Raw genomic sequence first — 25,186 nt, 5'->3', positions numbered from 1 at the left:
TCATTATTTCACAGAAAATACATTCTTCACAAAGAGTTTTATTATTAAGATTCAGTCCCTGTGGGGACGCTGTCTTTTGGGTGTCTCCTTCCTCACAGAAAGGTCAGAGGGACGTGTAAAGATCAGCGCTAATTGTCTAATAGGAGAATTGTCCTGTGACATTTTTGGCACATTTAAAATTTTAGTTTAACATCAGGAAAGAGAGCATTTTGCCAGGCTCTTCCACACAATGCGACCTCCTCTGTGACCTGAAATAGGTGTCAAAAGATGAGAAGAAACAATAACTGAATGACTGATATAAAGGAAGTCAGTGTTAGAACATTATCAATCTGACTTTTCTCCTTTCTAGCTGATATCAACCTGGGTCTGATCCGCTACGTGCTGCATCAGGAGAACACTCAGGAAACCATGGACAACTTCAAGTTCCTGGTCAAAGACAGCAAGCCAAATGTGGTCAGCGACAACGTCTTCCACATCCAATGGTCACTCATCAGCTTTGAGCACAGAAGGTCTGTATTATGTGTGAGGCGTCTCCTAAAACCAGCATCCGTTCGTTCACTGTTACGGATCCCTGTTACCTCTTACTTAGCAAAGAAACTCACTGCATTGTTTCCAAAAGTCAAACCAGGCCCTGGGCAGCATCCTTGTCCTTGTTATTTAAAAAAGAAAGTGAGCTAACCTCTCTGTTCCTGGCACGGTTCCACAGCTACAATGTGAGCGAGAAGGCCGGCACGGTGGCTGTGACAGTGAAGCGAACTGGTAACCTCAACCAGTACGCCATCGTGCTCTGCCGCACCGAACAGGACAGCGCCACCTCCACCAGCAGCGTCGGATCCCGGCCGGGCCAGCAGGACTATGTAGAATATGCAGGACAGGTAACCAGAGTCAAATGTTTAGCATTTTATTTTCATTGTTGTTAAGGACATTTCATCATCATCATCATCCATCCATGATGATTCCATCATCTGTGCAGCTTTGTTTGTCTATATTTAGCTTCTTTTCACTTAACATTGGTCATTAAATAACTGACAGAAAAATAATCATCCAATTATTAAAGACTTGGATTTTTTTCTCTAGAATTTTCCAATTGTTTTCCCATTTTGCCTTGTTTTGCATTTGTCTTGAGAGCAAAAGTTTGCAGAAGTAAAGTTTGTGTTTGAAGTTTTACCCTCAGTTAAGACACCAGGACTTTTCTTGGCCTGTCAGACTAGTTGCTTTTCGCCTCTACATTTTATCCTGTTTTTATTTGTGCCGCCTTGTTTTGGCCTGTACCAATATACAGTAAGTGCTTCCTATTCCACGTCCTCCGTCATCTGCATTCTTACGTCCAGTCATCAACAAAAGCACATATTGACCAACACCGCCACTGTCTTGTTAATTCTCAGGTACAGTTTGACGAGCGAGAGGACACCAAGGTGTGCACCATCGTCATTAATGACGACAAGGTGTTTGAGGGGACTGAGAGCTTCCACGTGGAGCTGAGCATGCCCGTCTACGCGCTGCTGGGTAGAAACACGCGCGCCCTCGTCAACATCAACGACACAGAGGACGAACCAACTCTGCAGTTTGATAAGAAGACCTACCACGTCAATGAAAGCACCGGCTTCATCCACGTGCCCATCGAGAGAAAAGGTAAAGAACACAGTACAACCTGCAACAGGGGTTTCTAACATAGCTCTTAACTTATTTAACTGTTTTTATTAACTATTTCATTTCCCCCTTTTTATCTGAATGAAAAGGTCTTCCCCTTCTTTTTCTTTTCACATATTTGCATACGTGTGCAGTATCTGCTTGTTGCAACACTTGATTAAGGCCACATGATGCATTCCTGCCCGTGTTTGTGAGGCATTTGAATGCTGATGTTGTTTTATATTTTACTAATTTTCTACCACATATTTGGTATCTTTGTGATCTTGAGTAGAATTCAAAAGGAAGAGTTATCAATTTTGAACAACTTGGACAGCAGCATGATGAATGTCCAGCCCTGCCAGCATGACCAGCAGTGACCCCCCCCCCCTTGCCTCATTTCCACTCAGGTGACACCTCCAGCACGGTGTCGGCCCTCTGCTACACCGTGGCCAAGTCGGCTCAGGGCAGCAGCCTCCACGCTCTGGAGTCCGGTTCCGACTACAAGAGCCGCGGCATGACCAATGACAACCGTGTCATCTTCGGCCCCGGTGTCAGCATGTCCACGTGTGACATTAAGCTCATCGACGACAGCGAGTACGAGCTGTCTGAGGAGTTCGAGCTGGTGCTGTCAGATGCCTCGGATAACGCCCGCATGGGGGCCGTGACGTCGGCCAAGGTTGTCATCGATGGACCCAATGATGCATCCACTGTTTCTCTTGGGAACGCCACTTTTACTTTCAGTGAAGACGCAGGTATGAGCCGTTCTCATACATCCACCTGTGCACAGGCTAGTTGTGAGACTCTCTGCACTTTTTTTGTCCACCAGAAAGAGAAGTTTAAGTTACAATGTCTTTTTTAAATGTCACAGCGTAGCTACATGCTTGAAAAGAAATGTGCAAATTTAATGATGTCCATGGGGAAATTTAAAACGGTGCCAAGGAGAGTTACACATTGTCTTTGGAGAGGGAAGTTTCCAATGGCTACAACCAAGGGTGAAGCATTAATTTCTTGCCAGTAGTGTGTTGTCTGTGGACCCCCTTGCCTTTCCTAAATCTCCTAACATAATTAGTAGAAAGCAGTCAACACAGGGTTGACAGTCGCCTCTTTTCATAATTAACACAACAGGCTACTGCTTGTCCTAAAAAATGCTCCAGTATACATATACGTATAGTAAGATACAGAAATCTTGATTCTTTCCATGTTTTCTCAACCTGGATTTCGTTCTTATCACCACAATCCAGGCACGATTGAGATACCAGTGCTGCGCCATGGCAGTGACCTGTCCTCTTTGACCTCTGTGTGGTGTGCCACCCGGCCTTCAGACCCCCCCTCAGCCAGCCCGGGCATCGACTACATCCCCAGCTCCAAGAAGGTGGAGTTCAAACCTGGAAAAACTGAGGAAGTAAGGACAGAGACTTCTCACCTACTCTAAAAAACACAATTATTGTTGTTCAAGGCATCTTAAGTGCTCTATCAAAGGCAGCTAGTAGTAACATCTTAGCATGGATAAATATCCAATGACCAGGATGGTTTTTTGCCTTACGACATATTTTATGATAGGACTTGTTATTGGTGGAGCTTGACAAGGCAGAACTTTAAGTTACCTCTCCAGCTGTCAGAGTTACAGACCTGACCTTGGACACCTTTAGAAACCTCGCTAACGCTCTGGCTTCCTTTTTTACAGACCTGCAGTTTGACCATCATGGACGATATCCAGAATCCATCCATCGAAGGGTCTGAGTCTTTTGTAGTCTTCCTCAGTTCTCCTCAGGGCGCTGTCCTCCAAGAGCCCTACGAAGCCAACGTCGTCATCACTGACACCTTCCAGGACAGTACGTACAATGTCACATACCTTATGAATGATATCTCAATTACATTGACCAGTATTTAGAATAGAGTGAGATATCTCACAGCCATCATCCCCTCTCTCAGTTCCCAGCATGCAGTTTGAGAAGAGCGCCTACACTGTGAAGGAGAAAGACAGTGTCCTCCACATCCCCATCATCCGCACAGGTGACCTGTCCTTCAAGTCATCAGTGCGCTGTTTCACTCGGACCATGTCAGCCATGGTGATGGACGACTTTGAGGAGAGGAGGAATGCGGACGAGTCACGCATTACTTTCCTCAAAGGAGAGAAGGTACAGTATAGTTCAAAATCTTTCTTGGTGTGTGTGTGTCTGTTTAGGCACTTACCTGCCCAATCAAATGTTTTGTGTTTGCTTCTCAGGTCAAAAACTGCACAGTTCACATCAATGATGACTCCGTTTTTGAGCCTGAAGAGGAGTTCCAGGTGCATCTTGGGACGCCACTGGGTGACCACTGGAGTGGTGCCATGGTGGGCGCTAGCGACATTGTTACCATCACCATCACCAATGATGAAGATGGTAAGCAGGTGCTTCAGTCGCATATAGCAGATACCTCACTGGTGTACAGATCTAGTCTCACTGGCTGCTGAACCACTGTGGCACCACAGTTTTGTTCCAGAGAGAAACTGTTTGGAAGACTTAAATGTGTCTTCTTTCTCTAGCTCATGAAAGTCTAAATCATTGTCTATTTTATTAAGAAGTTTTAAGAAGTATTGTTTTGTGAAAGTGCATACTCTTCGAGTATTCTGATTTTCACAGTTTGCATTTGATTCACATAGTTCTGTTCTGATCAATACATTCTTTTGCAAATCTGTCAGGTAGATATTGTCAGATAAATGTATAAATGTTCTGTTTTTGTATTTTTTGTTTAGTAGCAAACGTCTCCATGTTAACCCTATACATTCAGTTGTATTCTGTAGGTACACCAAGCTTAAACTCATTGTAATCAACCAGCCAGCCTCACTGAAAACCTACCCTTATTGCTAAAATTGGGGTGGATAAAATATTGGAAACAGCTCACACAATACTACCTCAAACTACAGCCTACAAACATTGTAATATATATATAATATAGCTTGATTCAATTATAATATAGTTTAAACAACACATTTCGAAAACAAAAACTTGTTGCAGGACTGTTTTATTAGAGTGCATTAGATTTATCAACGCAAAAACAAGTGAGTGTATCTCAATGTGCAAACCATTCTATACGGTCAGTGACACATTAGTCATCGCCAGAGGGCGGCCCTGTGACCTATCATCCTCTCCTGTTCCTCCAGCTCCCACCATTGAGTTTGAGCAGGCGTCCTACCAGGTCAGAGAGCCTCCTGGTCCCGATGGCATTGAGGTACTCAACATCAAGGTGATCCGTCGGGGGGATCTGGATCGGACCTCTAAGATCCGCTGCAGCACTCGGGACGGATCAGCCCAGTCTGGAGTCGACTACAATCCCAAGAGCCGAGTGCTTAAATTCACCCCAGGTCAGTGCTGAAAGTAGACATGAGTAATACAGAAAAACGGCAGAGAAGATTCATCTTTCAAAGGATTATCTTTGTATGTTGGTAAATCTCAGGATATAACTTAGTATGGGAGGTAGAAGAGAGCTTAAACATGGCAAACAACTCCCTTTGCTTCTCTCTGCAGGGGTGGACCACATCCTGTTCAAAGTGGAGATTCTGTCCAATGAGGACAGGGAGTGGCACGAGTCCTTCTCATTGGTCCTTGGCCCTGACGACCCTGTGGAGGCAGTGCTCGGGGAGATCACTATGGCAACAGTGACGATTTTGGACCAGGAGGCTTCAGGCAGCCTTATCCTCCCTGCCACGCCTATTGTAAGAAATGTTAAATGTAATATCTAACTTTTGTAATGAGCTTTCAATGAAATAATGTCAGTTTTGAAATATTATAACTAATTCAGTTTGTCTTTTTTGATAATAAAACACAACCAAAAAACATAAAAGTGTAAAGCAGTAGGACTAAAGTACAGGAAAGGTTTTAAGTAGCTTTTTAACAGATTTATGATTTGCTTGCTTTCTTGTTTTCAACAGAGAACATAAGTGTTAGTCTGTTTCCAGCAGTGCTGACAGCTTAACATGTTTTTAGCACTTACACAGCCCTGAGCTGGAAACCAGAAACATTGCCCCTCCCAGCAATAGCACTCCTCTGTCCTTATACATATTCAGTGACTCCAAAGCAGCAGCAGAAACCATAGGTGCATTTTCCTTCAGGCATTGGTTTACAAGTTTTTACATTTCTTGTGCATTTGACCAGAACAACTATAATGAGCACATCAATTCAGCTGTGTTCATATTCCATTAAAATATTATATGAAGCGTGATTTGACCCCAACTGCCTTTTAGCACCTCAGCAGGAATCTCATCTCATGCTGTGATCGTTCTCTACCCATCTGTGGGCCATGCTGAAATAAAAACAATGCAATGAAGAAGAAAATAAAGTTGAATTCCAAGGCGAAGCTTCATCATCCTGCTTCCTCCTCAGGTGGTCTCGCTCGCTGACTATGATCACGTCCAGGAGGTGACCAAGGAAGGCAGTAAGAAGATGCCCTCTCCAGGTTACCCTCTGGTGTGCGTCACCCCCTGTGACCCTCATTACCCTAAGTACTCTGTGATGAGGGAGCGCTGCGAGGAGGCGGGCATCAACCAGACCCAAGTTCACTTCTCCTGGGAAGTGGCGGCGCCCACTGACACCAGCGGGGCACGGTCCCCCTTCGAGACAGTCACAGACACCACCCCGTATACCAGCGTCAACCATATGGTGAGTTGGGATTTCTAAAAAGGAATAGATGGAGCCGAGGTGATCGGTTTAAAGACATCACCTAAAACCTGCTGTGTCCTTGATCAGTCAGAACGCTGATGGTGAGTTTACAAAGTGACCAGTTTTAACATTGCGGTAATGGCAGCATGTAGAAAGCTTCTGATGCTGCAGGCCAGACTTGAAACTTTCAACCAGTGAAGGAAGTGAAACACTGCTTTTCAGCCTGATGTAAAGAGCAGTGACTCACTTTCCAAAAGACATGGCATGACATCCTTCCTCATCTCATCCTTCATCACCATGCTTAAGTCAAGTATAAAGGTTTCATCAGAATCTCTGGGTAAGGTGGTTCATGTCTCACCCGTCCCTCTGCCATCTCTCTCAGGTCCTGGACAGTATTTATTTCAGCCGTCGCTTCCATGTCCGCTGCGTTGCTCAGGCCAGGGACAAGGCGGGTCACCTCGGCACACCGCTGAGGAGCAACATCGCCACCATCGGAACAGAGGGGTCCATCTGCCACACGCCTGTTACCACGGGGACCGCCAGAGGCTTCCAGGCTCAGTCCTTCATCGCCACGCTCAAATACCTTGACGTCAAGCACAAGGAGCACCCCAACCGGTGAGTAGGAACGTTTTTTTAAGTCGATAAAAGTCTTGACCAAAACTTGATGTATTGTCTGTTCATGTCCTTTCTCTCTGCTCTGTATGTCCTTGTTAGGATCCACATCTCAGTGCAGATCCCCCATCAGGATGGCATGCTCCCCCTGGTGTCCACCATGCCCCTGCACAACCTGCACTTCCTGCTGTCAGAGTCCATCTATAGACAGCAGCACATCTGCTCCAACCTTGTTACCCTCAAAGACCTGCAGGGTCTCTCCGGTCAGTCAAACAAACACGTAATATCATAAACACACACACACACTTCACACACCACCCGTGAATCCGTCTTCTTATCAAAGCCACACCTGCAAGACATTAAGCAGTGTCCTTCATATGACATTTTACATTTCTAGCTTTTATGTGATGTTCACAGCCAGTCATTTAGAATTACTACAACACCAGAATGTTATACTTAGGTAGGTGATAATGCACAGGAAGTGTCCTGATAAATCAAAACAATGAACAAATCAGACGTAGAGAACACGTTTTCGCCTCTGGACACATGTTCATGGACACAGAAAACAAGGTGCGCTGTGTTCAAATCTGAATCCCGTTCTCAAAGCTTGTTTGTAGCCACCGTAAGTCTGCCCTGTTTTACAGAGAATTATCATCTGGTAATAAGACACCAAGATGAAATATTGTTTATATAGTTACTGACAATGTAAGCTAATCCAAACTTTGACGACATTCTTCCACAGAGACAGGATTCCTGGACGATGTATCCTTTGACAGCATCTCTCTGGGGCCGGGTTACGACCGCCCCTACCAGTTCAACCCCAATGTCCGGGAGGCCAAGAGCATCCAGCTCTACAAGCACCTCAACCTCAAGAGCTGCATCTGGACCTTTGACGCTTACTATGACATGACGGAGCTCATAGACGTCTGCGGGGGCTCCGTCACCGCCGATTTCCAGGTGCATACGACAGTCAAGGGACAGTTCTTCACCACTCTCTGACCACCAGATATGACTCATGAAGAAAATCTTTCTCTGGCTGCAGTTTAAATCGGCCAAGATGATCAGTTCAAACAACTAAATGTAGCAGACAACTGAGGAGCTTTCCAACCTGATCTTAAACGCTTCTTTTCAAGCTACAATGATGTTTGTCTCCAGGTGGAAATCTAAATCTGGATCACCACCAAAATGTAATCAGTTCTGATAAATCTCCGCTCAAGGTCGACTACTCACTTGTTCTGGGGTGTTTAGTCATATCACTATCACTGTCATAGAATATTTGTCATAGAACTATGGATGTTCAAATGTGACACTATTCTGAGCACTTTGAGAACATCTTGTCCATGTTTGCTTTAAACCTGAAGCTAAGAATTAGCGAGTAAATGGACCTTGAGTGGATTGTTTGTTGACTGTTTTGTCAGCTGCTGTTTTCAAGGTCAGGAATGAAATCAGTTTTTAAGTAGCTCAAGGCCCAGCTGTCGGCAAAAAGTCACAGAATCCCAGTTTCCTAGTAACCAAGTGTTAAAACTCTGCTCAAAAAAACAAATTAACTGAAGGTTTAAGGTTCACGCCGCATTTGTAGATTTGAGTATAAAATACTCAAATCTACAAATGAATAAGAAAAAGTGCTGATACCCAGTGGTTTCTCAAATCGTGATATGACCCTCTGAGGGGTCCCGGTCCGCAGGTGGAGAACCAACATTAAAGCATTGTTGCTCTTCCAGGTTCGGGACTCGGCTCAGTCCTTCCTGACAGTGCAGGTTCCTCTCTACGTCTCCTACATCTATGTGACGGCACCGAGAGGGTGGGCATCTCTGGAGCATCACACCGAGATGGAGTTCTCCTTCTTCTACGACACCGTGCTCTGGAGGACAGGTCAGGACTTTACACAGCAGAAACTGAGCAAATCATCATATAAAGTTTGTACAAGTCCCCATTTTGCATTTCTGGGTCGCCTTGTTCACTTTAACAGAATTTGCATTTCACAAAACAAGACTCAACCTATTACTATTCACTGCAGCTTTTGAAAGCCAGTAAACACAAGAAATCTTCAGTTTGTTGGCAGTTATCACAAAAACGTAGCAGAAGAGTTTCAGCACACATAGATATAAAGTGGGATTTCTACATTTATTCATTTTACTCCTGACTTTTCAGTGTAGATACTCCAAACACAGCATCGACTGCCTGCAATATTTTGTGCGGTTTCATAATCATATTTGATGATGGTTTCTATTTCATCTTGACTTTGCGAGTAGACATTTATCTATGTGTCTATTTATGTATGTTATGGTTTTGCTCAGAAAGGGTTAACATGATTTCATTCATGAACTTTCATTTGACATTAATGTAGAGATGCATTTGGTATTTTGTTTCCAAACATCTGACACATTATGTGAAATCATCAGTATCCTTTTCTGTTGTTTTACTCAGCAAAATGTCTGATCGGTGTTGCACTTCTGCTTTGGATCTTCTTCTGGATCTAACCTCTGACTTCCTTGGCTGGTTTTTCTGGTCTGCAGGCATCCAGACTGACAGCGTCCTCTCAGCCAGACTGCAGATCATCAGGATCTACATCAGAGAAGACGGACGGCTGGTGATTGAGTTCAAAACCCACGCCAAATTCAGAGGTCAGTTCACAGCATCCGATCAGGACATTCCTGATTGAGGTCCAGGAAAAGTCCACACTTTGTTGCTTTTGGTTCAGAAAATATACAACAAATATGTGTGTTGTTGTTGTGGACTAATAGCTGAAGGGCAACAGAGTCTTTCAGTGTGAAGCAAACAGTGTTCTCAGCCAGAAAAAAAAGCATCTCTCTGTCTAATGCAGCTTCAATTTTTTCCTTTTTATCCAGGTCAGTTTGTCCTTGAACACCACACTCTACCGGGCCACAAGTCCCGCCTGATGGCTCCAGACCACCTCGGAGGCATCGAGTTTGACATTCAGCTGCTGTGGAGCGCTCAAACCTTTGACTCTCCGTACCAGCTGTGGAGGGCTACCAGCTCCTACAGCAGGTCAGTCACTTCACCCACAGACCAGAGGGAGCGCAGGAAGATTTCTGTTCACGCTGGCTCCAAATTTTCCATCATACTAGCATTTTAGAGTTCAGCTGGATGGGAATAATGAGGATGAGTTGCTAATGTTTGGTAAATATTGAGCCAAAATGCAAAATTTAGTTTTACTGCGAGGCTACTTTTTTCTCTTCTTTTTTTCAGTTAGCTGAAAATTTTTCAACATTTTTTAAAATACAGTGTCACCCAGAGAAGGACTGCAGTCAAATTTGATGATTCATTTGACTTCTGAAAAATCCACACGCTTTTTGTCTGCTCTTGTGGATTTCAGAAGAATCCTCGATTAGCCCCCTTGATTCTTCAGTGTGCCTCACAGTGCCTGGATGATAATCGTTGTGTTGTCTTGTGTGTCATTCAACAGGAAGGACTATTCTGGAGAGTACACCGTCTTCTTGATCCCCTGCACTGTCCAGCCAACACAGCCCTGGATCGACCCCGGCGACAAACCTCTGTCCTGCACGGCTCACGCTCCAGAAAAGTACGTCCCCAACTTGAGTCCTGTCAGTCTTGGTTTCATGTCATATTTGAGGAAGCCCTGGTGCATTGTGGGAACAGGACAGCAAATGAAAGTACAGCAGATCACTTGAATCTTGCCCTGTCTTGGTCTCCGATAGGTTCCTGGTGCCAATCGCCTTCCAGCAGACCAACCGGCCCGTTCCTGTGGTTTACTCCCTCAACACAGAGTTCCAGCTGTGTAACAACGAGAAGGTTTTCATGATGGACCCCTCCACCACTGATGTCTCTATGGCTGAGATGGACTACAAGGGAGCCTTCTCCATGGGTACGACAGGACAGAAACCAAACTACCCTTCTTAAACTGGCCTTTTAGAAATGTTTATTGAAGAGCAATGAGTTGCTTTTTGGCGTTCTGGATTTTAGGAGTTTCCCTCATTATCTTTCCTTTAATTTTCACAACACACTGTTTTTTTTTGTGTGTGTGTGTGTATAACGGTCAGGAAATTAGTAAACAATGAAATATCCTGGACATTCAGCCATATACCGTTAAATTCTATTCATCATGTGACCTGTAAAGGACTGCTTTTGTGTGTGTATTTAATCCCTTGATTTTTTCTTCATTTATTTAATATTATGACTCACTAAGAAGTTCTAACCAAAGCACCAACATAATAATGTAATCACTTCATTTAAGTAGCAGATCAAGAGAGTTTGAGGCAGTTTTATGCAGCACAAACTCAAACATCTTCGTACATGTGAACAATTAAGAGAAAACCTGACCCTCTGCTCCCCCCTGCAGGTCAGACTCTGTACGGCAGGGTGCTGTGGAACCCTGAGCAGAACCTGAACGCAGCCTACAAACTGCAGCTGGAGAAGGTGTACCTCTGCACCGGCAGGGACGGATACGTTCCCTTCTTTGACCCCACGGGGACGCTGTACAACGAGGGGCCGCAGTACGGCTGCATCCAGCCCAACAAGCACCTCAAACATCGCTTCCTACTGCTGGTACAGATATTGATGCTTTTGTTTGTTTACTCTGGTCTGTGGTGCATGTTTTAAGAGCCTTATTCAAAATGCATGTTATGTCTACCAACCTTGGGGGGAAATATTACCAAGGTCATTATTAAATATTAAATACGAGCGTAGTGAGGATTCAGACTGTGTTACTACTTGCCCACCCAAGAACTCTAATGTTCGTCTGTTATGTAAAAGCTGTTAATTATCTGAAGATCTGTAAAATCAAACGTCTAACGTAAAAGCCAGTTTTCGTTTTAGTTGATGTAAAGGCCCTGTTCAATCTATGGTGCTCTGTCCTTTAAGGAAGTTGTTGCCAGGATGCAGCAGCAGTTGGAGCAGAGATAGAACCACAAAATTTCCATGAAATGCACACGCTGCACTTTGTCCATTTAAAGAGACAAGCTCATGTTTCACACAGTGTTCGTCATGTTTTTTGGGGGTTTCTGTCCTTTAAACAGAACCACATTTTTTGACTTGTTGAAATTTTGATTTCATAGATCAAGCAGTCAGTAATTTCAAACTGTTAAGCCACTGACTGGTTTATCTTTGTCCATGTGAAGGGTGTTCGTGCTTGTTGATCTCTGATCTGCTGCTGATTTATTTTTTTCTGTCCGAAGGTTTTGTATCTGGGGGGGGAATTGCTGCAAATTGTTGTTTATTGTCAGAAACCATTGACTGAATTTACCTTTTGTATGAGTTTAACCTTGAAGAAGAAACTTCTGATGTGTTTGTTTCAGATGACTTAAGATACCATAGTCTTCCTGTAATGTTATGTCTGTACAGCAGGCTAACATCCCCCATAGCACACACACACACACACACGCACGCACGCACACACACACACACACACACACACACAGATTGTTCTTTTTACCTGCCACACTAGTCTGACCTGTCGCTCTTCTCAGTGGGTGGCAGCAGGTTTTTGAAGACATTCAAAGCCTGTGGGTTATTTACATCTCTGACATTCTACACTATGTAAATTCTGGTTGTTGTCATTAACAAACATCATCATGTGTAGCAGAAACGCTGCACTGGGTCAGCAGCTGTGTAATTACACTTGAATGCATTTGTCCTGCATCTACACTATATTTCAGAAAATGCTGCAGGCTGATTGTCACTGCGTGCAGCCATCAGTTGAATTTTAAAATAATTTGTTACTTCCTGCTGTTGGAAATCAGCCTGACTTTTTCAAAAGGAAACTTTGTGCCACGTGAACAAATGTTTTATTTAAAGTGCTCTGATTTTCCTCTGCAGGATCGTAAGCAGCCAGACGTATGTGAGAGATTTTTCCACGATGTTCCCTTCGAGGCTCACTTCGCCTCAGACATACCAGAGCTGCAGTCCATGACGGCCATGCCAGGCGTCGACGGCTTTACAATGAAGGTTGATGCTCTCTACAAGGTGCGTGGAACCAGCTGCTCTTCATCTTTACAGTTTCTCAGTTTAGTTCCTTTTATCTTCCCACAAGCTTTTATGAGCTTCCACCAGTCCAAGATATTGCTGTTGCCATGAAAGGTTGCCTAATTTAAAGTTTGTCATGCTGTTCCTTCTTTCACACTGATGATCAACAGGTGGAGGCTGGACACCAGTGGTACCTGCAGGTAATTTATGTCATCAGCCCAGAGTCGCGGTCCAGCCCCAGGATTCAGCGCTCAGTGACCTATGAGCTGAGCCGCTCCAAACGCGACCTGGTGGACCGCAGCGGGCGTCTGACACTGGACGAGTCGCTGATCTACGATAACGAGGGCGACCAGGTGAAGAACGGCACCAACATGAAGTCGCTCCGCCTGGAGGCTGGGCCCTCCGCCACCTTTAACGCCCACGTGGGCAGCTCGGTGGGCGGTGGAGTAGCCGCTGTGACCCTGCTGGTCCTGGCCCTGCTGGCCTCTTGCTTCGTGTTCCGCCGCTGCCGGCGGTCGGCCAAGAGGAAGAACAAAAAGGCTCAGAAAGTGTACGAGGAGTATCCGCTCAACACCAAGGTGGAGGTGTGCATGGACAAGTGTGTGGAGAAGAACTTCAGCACCAAACACTGCACCGTGAGGAACGTCAACGTCCTCAACCGCAACCAAGAGCCCAACGGCAAGGCCAAGGTCAAACAGGTCAACCTGGAGGTCAAACTCCACAACAACCTCAACGACGGCACTGAGGTCTGAAACACTGACCGGAAAGAGGAGAAGAAGAGGAGGCAAAGAGGGGGGAGGAGGAGGGAGTAAGATTATAAAAAGGTATTTTGTAAAAGAAAGTTTGTACTTAAAGAACGAGATGTTTGCTAATGTATTTTTATACCACTTTGAAAAAGGGAAGAGTGTGACGTGCAGACAGCTACGCAGCGTTTTAATCATTTCGCAACTGGGCTACCTCAGGAATCCACAAACCACTCAGCTGTGTGAAACAGCCAAAACATCTGCGTCTGATCATCCGGTCCCCATCTGACACTGCTGTTCAATCCATTACTATTTTACTTGACATTTATGTCCTTTTTAGCACCAAAATGGTGAGTGGTAGCTCAGACACTGGTGATTGTTTCTACAAAAACACTTCCCTGCTGCATTGAGTCATTTCACTGCTACTAAATGTCACTACTGTAGAGTTGTAGCCAGTGTAGAGTCCTCCTTGTTTTTCTGCATTTATCCTCATCGTTCACTGTTTCTGCAGATAAATTAACTCTAAATACTCTGATTAAACAGAACAAGGTTTAGTTTTTTCCGCGGAGCGACTCGCACATCAGCTACAGCTGCTCCTGACTGCTGTGAAAATATTAAGCACATCAATGTGCTGCTATCGCCCAAGGCTGAATGAGTGCAGAGTGTATATAATAACAAACTGAATGATACCTATTCAAGTGCAATTATGCCATAACTTCTAATCCTTCCCTCATGAGCAGGAATTTTATTTGCATTAAAAAACAAACAAACGTGTATTTCAAGCCTTACTTAGAGACATTTGTACTGTCATGTTGAACAAACAGGTAATTGTCCTTGTTTCAACACAAATTCTTATTTTTGTCGTTTGTACTGTACTCTGACAGCTGCCAATTATAAGTGCCATGCAGTATTTCTCGTTGTGAGTTTCAAACTGAATCATCCAAAGTGTTTTTTTCTTTTCCAAGAGTTACAGAAATCTCCATGTGATTGTAGTAAATCAGATGCCACCGTTTGGACAGCAAAGGTTTCCGTCCCGTCCACACGACTGAGCGCTTTAGCCTTACTACTGTTCTAACGAAATTAATCACTTTTTTAAATGATGTGTTTTTTAAGAGATGTGTGTCTACCTGCCTTCGTTCCACCCAAAGACACTAATCCCCTCGCTCATTTTTTATTTTACACCGACCCACATCTCACTCAAATGTTTTGGTTTCTCATTTATGTATTATCATGTTACCCTCTTACGATATATTATGTAACGCTCAGCTACTGATGTACCCATGATGTTAAAAGTACTGTCATTTTTCTAAGTGTATGACACTGGTTGGAGAGCACTGCAAAAGATCAAACTTTTCTCTCATGCGAGATGTTGACATGTCTTTCTCTCCATGCGTCTCTCTGATCCCGCCTCCTGTTTTCTTTCAACTGTGTGCCTATCGAAACAACACATGGACAGGAAATTATGGGAAATAACAATATATTTTTGGTGCTATCATTTGTGGAAACTAACTATGATGCTATCAACATGATGCCTGTATTTGGTGCCTTTTTTAGTAATAAAAATTAAATTGAAACCCACGATTGTCCTGTATTTCATGATTTTTAATTCTTTGAGGTTTATTTCTTATTTAATAATCTGTGAAGATGAAAATCGGCTGATCAATTTCTTTTCTGCCAGCTAGTAAACATGGATGCAAACAATGCACAATTTAAAATGCTTTCCTTGGCAAATGTTTTATGTGGAAGGAAACACCTTTGTTATATTTGTTGGACCTCCGAGTGTGAGTATTAGATTATGACCTGATGATGGGTTCTTGATGAAAAGTCAGGGGATCGCCTAAGTGATCACAATTCATCATTAGGGGAACATGAACAAGTTTAAAGAAGAAAAAATGAACCATGCCTTTAAAAAGAAAAAAGTAAAATTGATCTGACAGATCATTTAACCATGTGAAGGCCCACCAATTAAAATCCATGTGAATGATTGTCTCTTTTTCCAGAAGCCTTCTAAATGTAGACAATCGAAATGTACGAGCCGTCCTGAAGGCGGCACCTGCCTGTACAGAGTGGGCGTGGTCAGATGACTGTTCAGGTGTATTTCCAGTTCAGACAGAGATTGAAGGTGTGGTGGAACGCTGTTTCGGTTCAGACAAAAATCCAGGTGAGCTTTCTTGTGGTTTCCGTCGTTTCTTTCAGTGTGTTTCTTTGTGCTTTGCTGTTATTGTTGTAACAGATTATTCTTGGAGTTAAACCTTTAAAGCAGCATTTTGTGCACAGATGAGTAGTTTTCTCATGAGCTTATCTTTACCTGAGCATAACGCTCTGTATCCACTCAGGTCTTCCTGCTGTGTTGCTTAATTTCAACCTAAATGCAAGTTAATCATATTTAGTATTTTTATTTCCTGCTGTATCACTAAACAAACCCCAGTAGTCTTCTTAGAGGGAATTTAATGTTGATATGTGCTTTGAAATGTGTGATATTTTTGATCTCCTCTAGTATCTTAGATAATTTCTAGCAACTGTACAGTTTGACAGTGATATAAAACTGCAGCTGGGTGCTTTCATTGAGGGTGATTGGTTCATTTACTTACTCATCAGAACAGCTGATCATGTAGGCAAACACAGGTGTGTCAACATGATGAGGATGTGCTCTTTTGACAGATGCTACTGAGTCAGCAACTAACATATCACAGATCCCATTAAAAAAAAAGCAAAGAAAATAGTAAGGTGTAAGGTGTAAGGTGACAATTACTGTCACTTCCTACTCTCCCTCTGAGATTAATCAGTCGTCTAATAATTATCAGTAGTCAAGTTCAGAGAAGTCAAACAGTTATTTCATTGTGACACTCAGTTTCATACTATTCAGTTTCACAGGAACACCATAAGCAATATTAAGATGATTAAATATACTGCAACATAGCAACAAGACAACTATAAACTCTTATTTATTGACTTAAATAATGAAGCTCCAGCTCATAAAAGAAATACTAAACAGCAGACTACAGGAAAAGTGACACAATCCTGCATAATAAACACAGTAAAGTGCTGTTGTAAACACTGCAACTCATTATATGAGCATTGAGTTTTTATGACTGGAGTCTGGTGAGAATATGTCAATAAAAGAGGTGCTGCCATAAAGATTTCCACCATAAATCACAAAAGCAGAAAATTTAACTGTGAATGTGTTGCTCCTTCTTCTGCAGAGGACCTTCGTGTTGTCATCATGGCGTCTTTGTGGGTAAGTCGAGTCCTGTGTTTTGATTTTCTGATGAGCTTTTTGACTGATCGTACATCTTAAACACGCCCGCTCAACGTTCTGCAGGATGACTTGGGCAGTCTTGTGAATAGCGATTCCTCTTTCTCTGCAAAGGTAGGTCCAACTAAAACTGCACGCTGATTTCAGGCTTTACTGTGACATTTGTTCCCAAACAAATACTGACAGAGAGGAAGAAAGCAAACAAACTGACGGGTGAATGTCACCGTGTGCCTCAGACAGGAGAGAGAGGAACCATCAAGCCCAAAGCAAACTTTGATGCAGGAGACGATGCCGTGGCTCTGAGGAAGGCCATTGAAGGACTCGGTACAAATGCACACTGTCTCACACACACTTAACATAATGTGGAAGATATAGTTTCTCCAGGAAACACAGACCATCACTAGACAGGATATCTCTAAAACTAACTACCTAATTACATTTGTTGTATGTTGTATATTGTCTTTAGCATGGTATGCTAACATGCTAAATTTGAGATAAAAGCTAATAATGTAATGATAGTGCCTTTAGCAACATGGTGACTGTGAACATGTTAAAATGCTAATATCAGAATGCTAACATGCTGAATGTTACATGTTAAACGTCAACATGTAGCTTAGCATCAAATAGCCAAATTACATCCGTTCTAACATGAAAATCACAGAGAATAATCTATCAACTGAAAGCTAGCTGAGAAGTTAGCGCTGAAGCTAAAAACATGTCTACTCACAATTTTTTCCCTGACTGTAGTCTATAATTAAAAAAGAAAATAAACATAGATACATTTGTTATTAACTAAATGAGGATAAATCTTATTATGATGAGGAAAACCCAGCTAAGCTCTCGTGAGAAGAAACTAGTGTAGCTGAGTCAGTAGCGCTAACTGCAGTCTTAGCTGTTGATTTTTGTGGATCCATGCAATTTTGTGTGGTAAAGTTACCTTTAAATTACAATGAATTAATGTGAATTCAGTTCAGTGATTTATATGTAAATATTAATCACAGAGAAAGAGACAGACGCTAGCAAAACAGAGCTACCCTGAATCCAAAGCAAGTTCATTGTCTTGACAAAAATGTTTGTTTAGGATCCTGTAGGTTTGACGGCAGCTGTGTAGGTTCTTAATCAGACCAAATAGGCATAAAACATGGGCGTTAAACCTTTTATTTTAGTTGCCAATCGCTAAAATAGGGCTACAAGAAAGTAAGAAAAATGGATCCATTCATCTTAAATCACAAGTAAAGCTGTGACAGACACAGAAGTTTAGATTAATGCAAGTTGGAGTTAAAATACATGTATTTATTCAACAGTCTTCAACAGTGTTTTCTGTTGTTGGAGACTGAGCATGGCTGTAAACCTGCAGTTACATTTCTTTCATGTCATCTCTTTTTTGGAAATGTTTCAGGCACCACAGAGAAGACTCTGATTGACATTTTGACCCACAGAAGCAGCGCTCAGAGGCAGCTCATCTGTGAGGCCTATCAGGGAGCCACCGGCAGGGTGAGATCTCACTGCTGCTGTCATTCATCCAGAGCGAACTACAGTCACCTGCATCAGAACAGAGAGTCTCAGAAAATGACTTCCTCACTGCTTCACAAGTTCTTGGTGTGGGAAATAATATGTGTTTACGCTGAATGAGTCGTGTCTGTTTGTTGTCATTCTTAATTCACTTCATCACTTCCTGTGTGCCTGACACCTGAAATGATTTTTACTGTGGATCTTTCAACCACAGGTTTCATCTTTGACTTAATCTCCAGCACCTTTTCTTGTGCATCTTTAACATGACAAGTAATTCTCACAGTTTCTGTGTAAACTCTGGTAACTGCTGTGTGTGTGGCTCTGCGTGTATTTGCATGGGTGTGGTTGTGTGTTGCATGAATGTGAGTGTGCTTCCTTTGTGAAACGATGGCTGTGTTTACATCACGCTGCAGTCTTTACTGGAGGACGTGAAAGGGGACACCCACGGTGACTTCGAGAGCCTGCTGGTGGCGCTCATCACCCCTCCCGCCGTGTACGACTGCCACGAAGTGATGCGGGCCATGAAAGTCAGTTTTCATTTTCTCTCTGAAAGGTTTTCTTTATAAACTTTGCAAATGAATTTAACCAGTGTGTCTGATTACATTCAGCTTCAGAGTTGAACTGAAAATAATATATCATATGTAAGTGTGATAGACTTGATTTCGGGGGGTTTAACCAGTGTGTGTATATACTGTGTATATATATATATATATATATATATATATATATATATATATATATATATATATATATATATATATATATTACAGTATATTTGAGCAGGGAAAACTAAGCCGTGAAATTTAGCAATTTATTGTACTGTGAAATATACAGTATTAGTTAAATTATATATATTTTCAGACTGTTTATGAGGGGTGTTTCTTCCCTGGTGAAAAGCTATTAATAAGGGAAGAAAGTTCAGAACAGACTGTGTGGTTCATACTCAGGCAAACAAAACTTCTTGGATGTACAAATCAAGCAATATAAGTGTTATTAGTAGAACTGAATCACATGATTTCCTTTCAGCATTTATTTATTTAGTTAGTTGTTTTTTTTCCAACTGTGCACGTGTTTCAGTGAACTGAAATCTTGGCACGTTTATCCTCATCGTCGTTCACGGCGTCGGCTCGGTGTGGTAATCTAACTGTGTGATGTTGCAGGGAGCTGGGACAGACGACAGCATCTTGATTGAAATCTTTGCCTCCAGATCCAATGAACAGATCGCAGCTCTCTGTGACGTCTACTTGCAAGGTGAAGCGTGTAAACAGCCTTAATTCCTAAGAATCGAGCTTAAATGGTGGGGTCAGTAAAAACTGTTTGTGTAATTATAGTGAAACTGATTTTAATTCATTCATTCAATGTCAGAGAATGAGTCCATCCAAATGCACTGGACTGAAAGCATGAATTTCTTGTTTTGTGGTTCATCCGTTTTCAAATATCAGAATCAGGAGCTTGTCTTGGATGTTTTTCCTCCACAGAAACAGAGAAGAAGCTGACCCTTGACCTGAAGAAGGAAGTTTCTGGAGACTTTGTCAAAGCGCTGCTCCTCCTGGCCGAGGTTTGTCTTTGCAATATAGTGGAGAGAACAGATGAGTGCACAAAAGCTTATCATCACATTTTCTTCCCTTTTTAATATTTTCCTTTGAGAGAAACCAAGAAAAGTGAATCATAAATTGAAAATAATACTTAAAGAATACAACAAGGACAAATACGTGAGTTCTGTTGGTTTGAACAATGCTTGTCTGCACAACGGGAGTTTGTAAATGTGAAGCCACCAGCGGGTACTTCAGAGTTTAAGTGCTTAAACAGGGATGAGAGGCTTGAATTAGGGGGAATCGTCTCCCTTCACTGAGCTGTGAGTGTCTGCTGTTATTTAAAGGTTTGTTTTTGTTTCCAGGGAAAGAGGGACGAGAGCACCGACGTAGACAAAGACAAGGCAAAAGAAGATGCGAAGGTGCAGCAGGATTTGTTTCATAGGGAAAATGTTTTAATATGCTCTGTAACCATTTCTCTTTATGTTGACTATATTCTGAGTTATTTCCTGGTCTTCTGCTCAGACCCTGTACGATGCCGGGGAGAAGAAGTGGGGCACCGACGAATCGAAATTTATTGACATCCTCTGCCAAAGAAGTATACCCCAACTGAGACAAAGCACGTCAAGATGAGCACATATTGATTTTAATCTAGACTAAAGATGGCAAGTTATGCTCAGTTTGGAATAACTGGAAACGTGAACTGAGACGTTTTCTTTGTGTTTTTGTGCAGCTCTCGTTGAATATAAGAACATCAGTGGAAAGACTCTGCAAGAAAGCATCGAAGGAGAGATGTCAGGGGAGCTGGAGGAGCTGCTGGTGGCCATCGGTAGGTTAATGCGCTGGATAGTATCTGGGACTTTTAATTCTAACATGCACTACATGGCCAAACGTATGTGGACAAGTCTTGTGGAAAGTCCTCACAGAAGACCAGAATTACATATTCAGTGGGAGTAATGGTAGGGTGTCCGCATACTTTTGGTCATGTAGTCTATATCCCCATGTAAAGAGTGACTCTTCTCTGTGTTTTAAATGCTGCTTTTAACCGCTTTGTTTGAACGTAACCTTGTTGCTCCTCCAGTGAAATGTGTGAAGAGCGTACCAGCCTACTTTGCAGAACGCCTGTACGGGAGCATGAAGGTGAATACACTGTTTTCGCTGCATGCGCTCACAGGATTGCACAGACACAGAAAAGGATGAACAATATCCAGTTCATGGCAACATAGTTGAGGAAAGTACAGTCTGTAATATGAAGCTGTTCAGCAGAGGGGATTTTGAGATAAAGTGTCTTTCTTTAGCAGTTGAGAGGTCATACAGATGTCCTGCATTTTACTGCATGGCTGCTGATTTATCACTACAATTGAACTGAATTGACGAAATTTGAAGTCACTGCACTCAGTTTTCTCTCAAAAGAAGAGGTTAGCCATATCCCAAATCCATGCATCGTCATAGTACACTGTATTAGCTGTTAGTATATAAAAACATCAACATGTTTTATCCATCATAGACTAACAGGGAGTGATACAGTACATGCAGCTAATTAAACTTCATAAGATTTATTACTTATTGTTTTGTTTTACAAGACTTACAAGACAACCTTACTTAGTACGTGTACTGTCACTCTGACACTCACTGGTGTGAACACACTACATTCTTAAAACCTGCTTAGAATCAGGTTCCCCTCCTCCAACCACCCGTCCCACAGATCCTAACCAGGAACGCTAATTACTGGGGTAAAAGCAGCAGATGCTGCTGCACCAACTTCCACCAGGATTGTTTTCTCCAAATTCAAATGTCATCATAAATAATTTGTTTACTTTATGGTTTCCTCCCCTGTACCTAACGAAGTCGTCTAAATCTGCTGTTTGAGACAGAGGTTAGTGTTACGATGAGCCAGTTTAGTTTTTTATTCTGGAGTGAAAAGTCACCAGTGCTAATGTGAGATAAATGCAGGATAAATCCTGTATATGAATTTATTTTTACATGAAGTGCTAAACATGTGTTATTGTCCTGGTTTGTGTTTGCATGTGTGTGTGTGTGTGTGTGTCAGGGTGGTGGAACAGACGAGTTGACTCTGAACCGGATCATGGTGAGTCGGTCTGAGATCGATCTGATGGACATCAGAGCCGAGTTCAAGAAACTCTACGAGTACTCGCTGCACTCTGCCATCGAGGTGAGGAACTGCTCCTGAAGATCTGATCCCAGTTTAACCTTTGAGAAAGAATTCAAACCCACTGAGGTGGATTTATTCTACTTTTTTCAAAGTAATCACCAGTTGCTCTGGCTCAGCACAGTTCAGTAATAGGAGCTTTGCAGGTTTTGCCTTCACACAGTTTGCAGAGTTCACTACAAGCTAAGTGTGATCAGAGGATTTGACTGGACCCTGGACCCTGATCTGTTGTGTTCAAGCCTCTGTGAGTTTACTGTCTGAGGCTTTCTGAGTCATCAGTTCATAGAATGAATCTCACTGATTGAAGCTGGTGTCACTTGACAAGCCACTTTGATTTCAGTGAAGCCAGATATATATGAATAACATAAGAGCCCCCCAAGAGGTCCTCTGAGAAGCCCAGACTGTACTGAGATAACAGGAGCTGTGTGAAATCTCTTCATATTGCACAAATCTGTTCTGTCACTAACATTTGAAATAACATTTGATGGGATTTGATCAACTCTTTAAAGGAAAGGTTGTCTCGGTGGTTCCTCTCTGTTCCTTTATTTAAGCCAATCACTTGTTAATTATTGCTGTAACCGGTAAGTTTGTACGCCGTCTCAGCCGCTCTGACAAATAACCATCCGTCTTTTGGAGGAAATATTGAAGCTTTAGCAACACAAACCTTCCTCAAAGGCTGTGGCGTCACCTTCAGGCTAGCTGCTGCTCCACTATTTTCTGCAAGTCAATGTCTCACTGAGCATTTCTGTCATCGGTCTTTCTGAAAAAGAGAAACAAAACTTTCATCTTTTATAGCACTAGCTATCAGGATTGGGACCGTCAATGATTTAAGAGAGAAAACAACAGCATCATGTTAAAGCTGCTCATGAAAAATTGCTCAGGGAATCTGTTATGATTCCACCAGTCCTGAAAACTAGCGGAGCAGAAGTTGACCTGCACTAAACCTCAGCTGTAAACCTCCAGTCTGTATGTTCCTAACAACCCAGTCAAATCTGTTGTACTACTGCTCAGTGTGGTGGGAAGACACTTTTCTCCTCGCTTGTGTTGCTGTTTCCTCCAGTCCGATCTGGGAGGCGACCACGGGGACTGCGTGAAGGCCATATGTGGAGGAGACGACTAACTAACACCTGAGCTCTGCCTCGGGCCGAGGAGAAACCTGCTTCCTCTGGAACTCACGCTGTGGGCCCTCTGCCGTGGTTTCATGCTTCTGCTTTGCTTTCATCTTCACGCTACAAACCAGAAACCTGTTTACGGCCTGCAGCAGGCAGCTTTGACAGCTAGACGTCCCGTATGAAAGGACAGTGAAACGTGTTAGAGGCACGCAGATCATTAAACATTGATTTTAACCATGAAAACAGTGCTGAAGTTTTAATAGGAAATTCTGTTTTGTTTCAGTCTGATTGCGGAGGGAATTATGAAAAGACTCTGCTAAAAATCTGCGGAGGAGACGATGAGTCCTAACATCCACGTCACTGTGCCGTTATGCTCCCTCTCAGCAGTGGTGGAAAGTAACTGAGTACATTTACTCAAGTACAATGTTGTTCCATTTATTGCTGCTTTACGCTTTACTGCATGTCAGAGAGAAATGTTGTACTTTTCACTTCACTACACTTATTTAAGGGCTGTTTGTTCACATAATAACGACTCAACATTATCAAATAGTTTTCAAAGCTGTTCACTTAAAATAAAATGAAGATGTTATTTTATGAATCCTTCACTTCTGAATAGTTTCCACAGACGTTTCCGACAGAGACCTTTGTCATTTTGTACTAGTTATAGTCATTTGAAGGAAACTTCCCAGCAATTTGGAGAAAAAATAGTAATTTGTACATTACTGACCCACAAGACAGGGATTCATCTAAACAACAAAATACTAATTCAAGTAAAGGATTGCTTTAAAAGTCTGCGGGAATGAGTGTTACATGGCTCATTAGCACACAGTAATGTGGCTGTAACATCAGCATTATTAACATTCCTCCACTTTCTTATCAGCTTATCCATCTCTTTTCTCTTTTATCTCCTTCTTGTTGTAACTTCCAGTAATAAAAAAGCTCATGAATGTTTCACTGTGTGTGATGTTGCTTATTTTTAGAGCTGTCCTCACACACACAGTGTGGTAGTCCTTCAATGTCACCAGCAGGTGGTGCCACTGACCCAGCAGCGGGGTGTAAAGGCTTTTTAAACGTTTCCAGATTTGCAGACCCTCAGGGGGTTTTAAGAGGCTTATAGAGGACATAGTTGGGGAAACTCTGAACTGTGGAGGTTAATGGAAGCGTTTTACTCCTCTTGATGGTCATCTGAAATGTATGTAAACGTTCAGTCTTGTGTGACTGTGATGTGCTTCATGTGAAAACATGATGTATTAACTTCTCAGTAATTCCTTGCATCTCTTTTGCAAACACATGTAAGTAGAAATACTGGACCAATGGCATGCTGCATACATGCTTGTATTTATATATACCTTTACTGTGTTGAATTAACATTCACTCAGTGGTGGAAAATCATTTAACTTATACTGTTCTTAAGTACACTTGTGAGATACCTGTACATTGTATCCTTGGACCTTCTTTTTTTTCTGTCAGCATATTTTCTCTTTCGCTGACAAGCTTTCTTCACAGTTGATTTCAGTATAGTTTCAGTGTATCTAATAAAGGAGATTAAAAATAAATGCTCAATGAATGAAGATGGAGGACAGGAGGTTGTTATGTCTGTGCTCTTATTACTTTTCATTTTAGCCACTTAAAGGTCGCAATGTTACATTTCCAGCTTTTTGTAATTATTTTTATAGGTCATGTGTTATTTCTAATTCATATTCTATTCATGATATTCTAAATGTCAGAAAGTTTACAAAACTGATCATCAGTCACAAATATGGTAACTGCTAACTGTTTTACAGACAAATATAATTGATGTCATTACATGAACATAATTTACTGCTTTTTTAACTGCGTTGCAGGAAAACTCATCATTTATTTTATTTCAGACATTATTATTGAGTTGAATTAACCAATTAGAAGAAAAATACACAGTAAAAAGTACAAAGAAAGCAGGCAAACTTTATTGAGTCAAAGGTCAGAGCTATAGTTTCCTGACAGTAGATGCAGCTCAATAATCTATAATAAGGATGAAATATTGAGTGTCGATGACCT

At 42.2% G+C, this 25,186-nt stretch overlaps 2 protein-coding genes across 5 annotated transcripts in view; both read left to right on the top strand.

Moving 5' to 3' along the window:
* The window catches only part of fras1 (Fraser extracellular matrix complex subunit 1), a 226,243-nt gene extending 211,108 nt beyond the window's left edge, over positions 1-15,135 (top strand). The window contains exons 52-73 of the mRNA XM_041936965.1: positions 350-509; positions 707-875; positions 1,386-1,632; positions 2,037-2,381; positions 2,871-3,031; positions 3,314-3,461; positions 3,562-3,767; positions 3,857-4,013; positions 4,775-4,975; positions 5,139-5,326; positions 5,994-6,269; positions 6,652-6,884; positions 6,984-7,144; positions 7,624-7,838; positions 8,603-8,753; positions 9,398-9,505; positions 9,731-9,890; positions 10,309-10,425; positions 10,562-10,728; positions 11,203-11,408; positions 12,678-12,824; positions 12,995-15,135. Coding sequence (XP_041792899.1) covers positions 350-509; positions 707-875; positions 1,386-1,632; positions 2,037-2,381; positions 2,871-3,031; positions 3,314-3,461; positions 3,562-3,767; positions 3,857-4,013; positions 4,775-4,975; positions 5,139-5,326; positions 5,994-6,269; positions 6,652-6,884; positions 6,984-7,144; positions 7,624-7,838; positions 8,603-8,753; positions 9,398-9,505; positions 9,731-9,890; positions 10,309-10,425; positions 10,562-10,728; positions 11,203-11,408; positions 12,678-12,824; positions 12,995-13,576 — 4,505 coding nt within the window. The 3' untranslated portion in view covers positions 13,577-15,135. The remainder of the gene's footprint in view (positions 1-349; positions 510-706; positions 876-1,385; positions 1,633-2,036; positions 2,382-2,870; positions 3,032-3,313; positions 3,462-3,561; positions 3,768-3,856; positions 4,014-4,774; positions 4,976-5,138; positions 5,327-5,993; positions 6,270-6,651; positions 6,885-6,983; positions 7,145-7,623; positions 7,839-8,602; positions 8,754-9,397; positions 9,506-9,730; positions 9,891-10,308; positions 10,426-10,561; positions 10,729-11,202; positions 11,409-12,677; positions 12,825-12,994) is intronic.
* Positions 15,136-15,683: 548 nt separating this feature from the next.
* On the top strand, positions 15,684-24,100 carry anxa3a (annexin A3a). 4 transcript variants are annotated; one of them, XM_041936479.1, is made up of 14 exons: positions 15,684-15,728; positions 16,771-16,805; positions 16,890-16,937; positions 17,060-17,147; positions 18,223-18,317; positions 18,749-18,862; positions 19,496-19,586; positions 19,814-19,893; positions 20,233-20,289; positions 20,393-20,486; positions 20,601-20,696; positions 20,949-21,007; positions 21,918-22,040; positions 23,433-24,100. In XM_041936479.1, exons 2-14 carry the CDS (start codon positions 16,791-16,793, stop codon positions 23,496-23,498), a joined length of 1,026 nt encoding a protein of 341 aa, XP_041792413.1. In that variant the 5' UTR covers positions 15,684-15,728; positions 16,771-16,790; the 3' UTR covers positions 23,499-24,100. The 4 variants fall into 4 exon arrangements, with proteins under 4 accessions (XP_041792413.1, XP_041792411.1, XP_041792414.1 ...); XM_041936477.1 differs by having other exon boundaries at positions 18,223-18,422; XM_041936480.1 differs by lacking the exon at positions 23,433-24,100 and adding an exon at positions 23,098-23,425.
* The last annotated feature ends 1,086 nt before the right edge of the window (positions 24,101-25,186 follow it).

The sequence above is a fragment of the Chelmon rostratus genome, chromosome 5 (assembly GCF_017976325.1).
Source record: "Chelmon rostratus isolate fCheRos1 chromosome 5, fCheRos1.pri, whole genome shotgun sequence".
NCBI classification, from domain to species: domain Eukaryota; kingdom Metazoa; phylum Chordata; class Actinopteri; order Chaetodontiformes; family Chaetodontidae; genus Chelmon; species Chelmon rostratus.
This window is presented reverse-complemented; position numbering and strand designations above follow the sequence as displayed.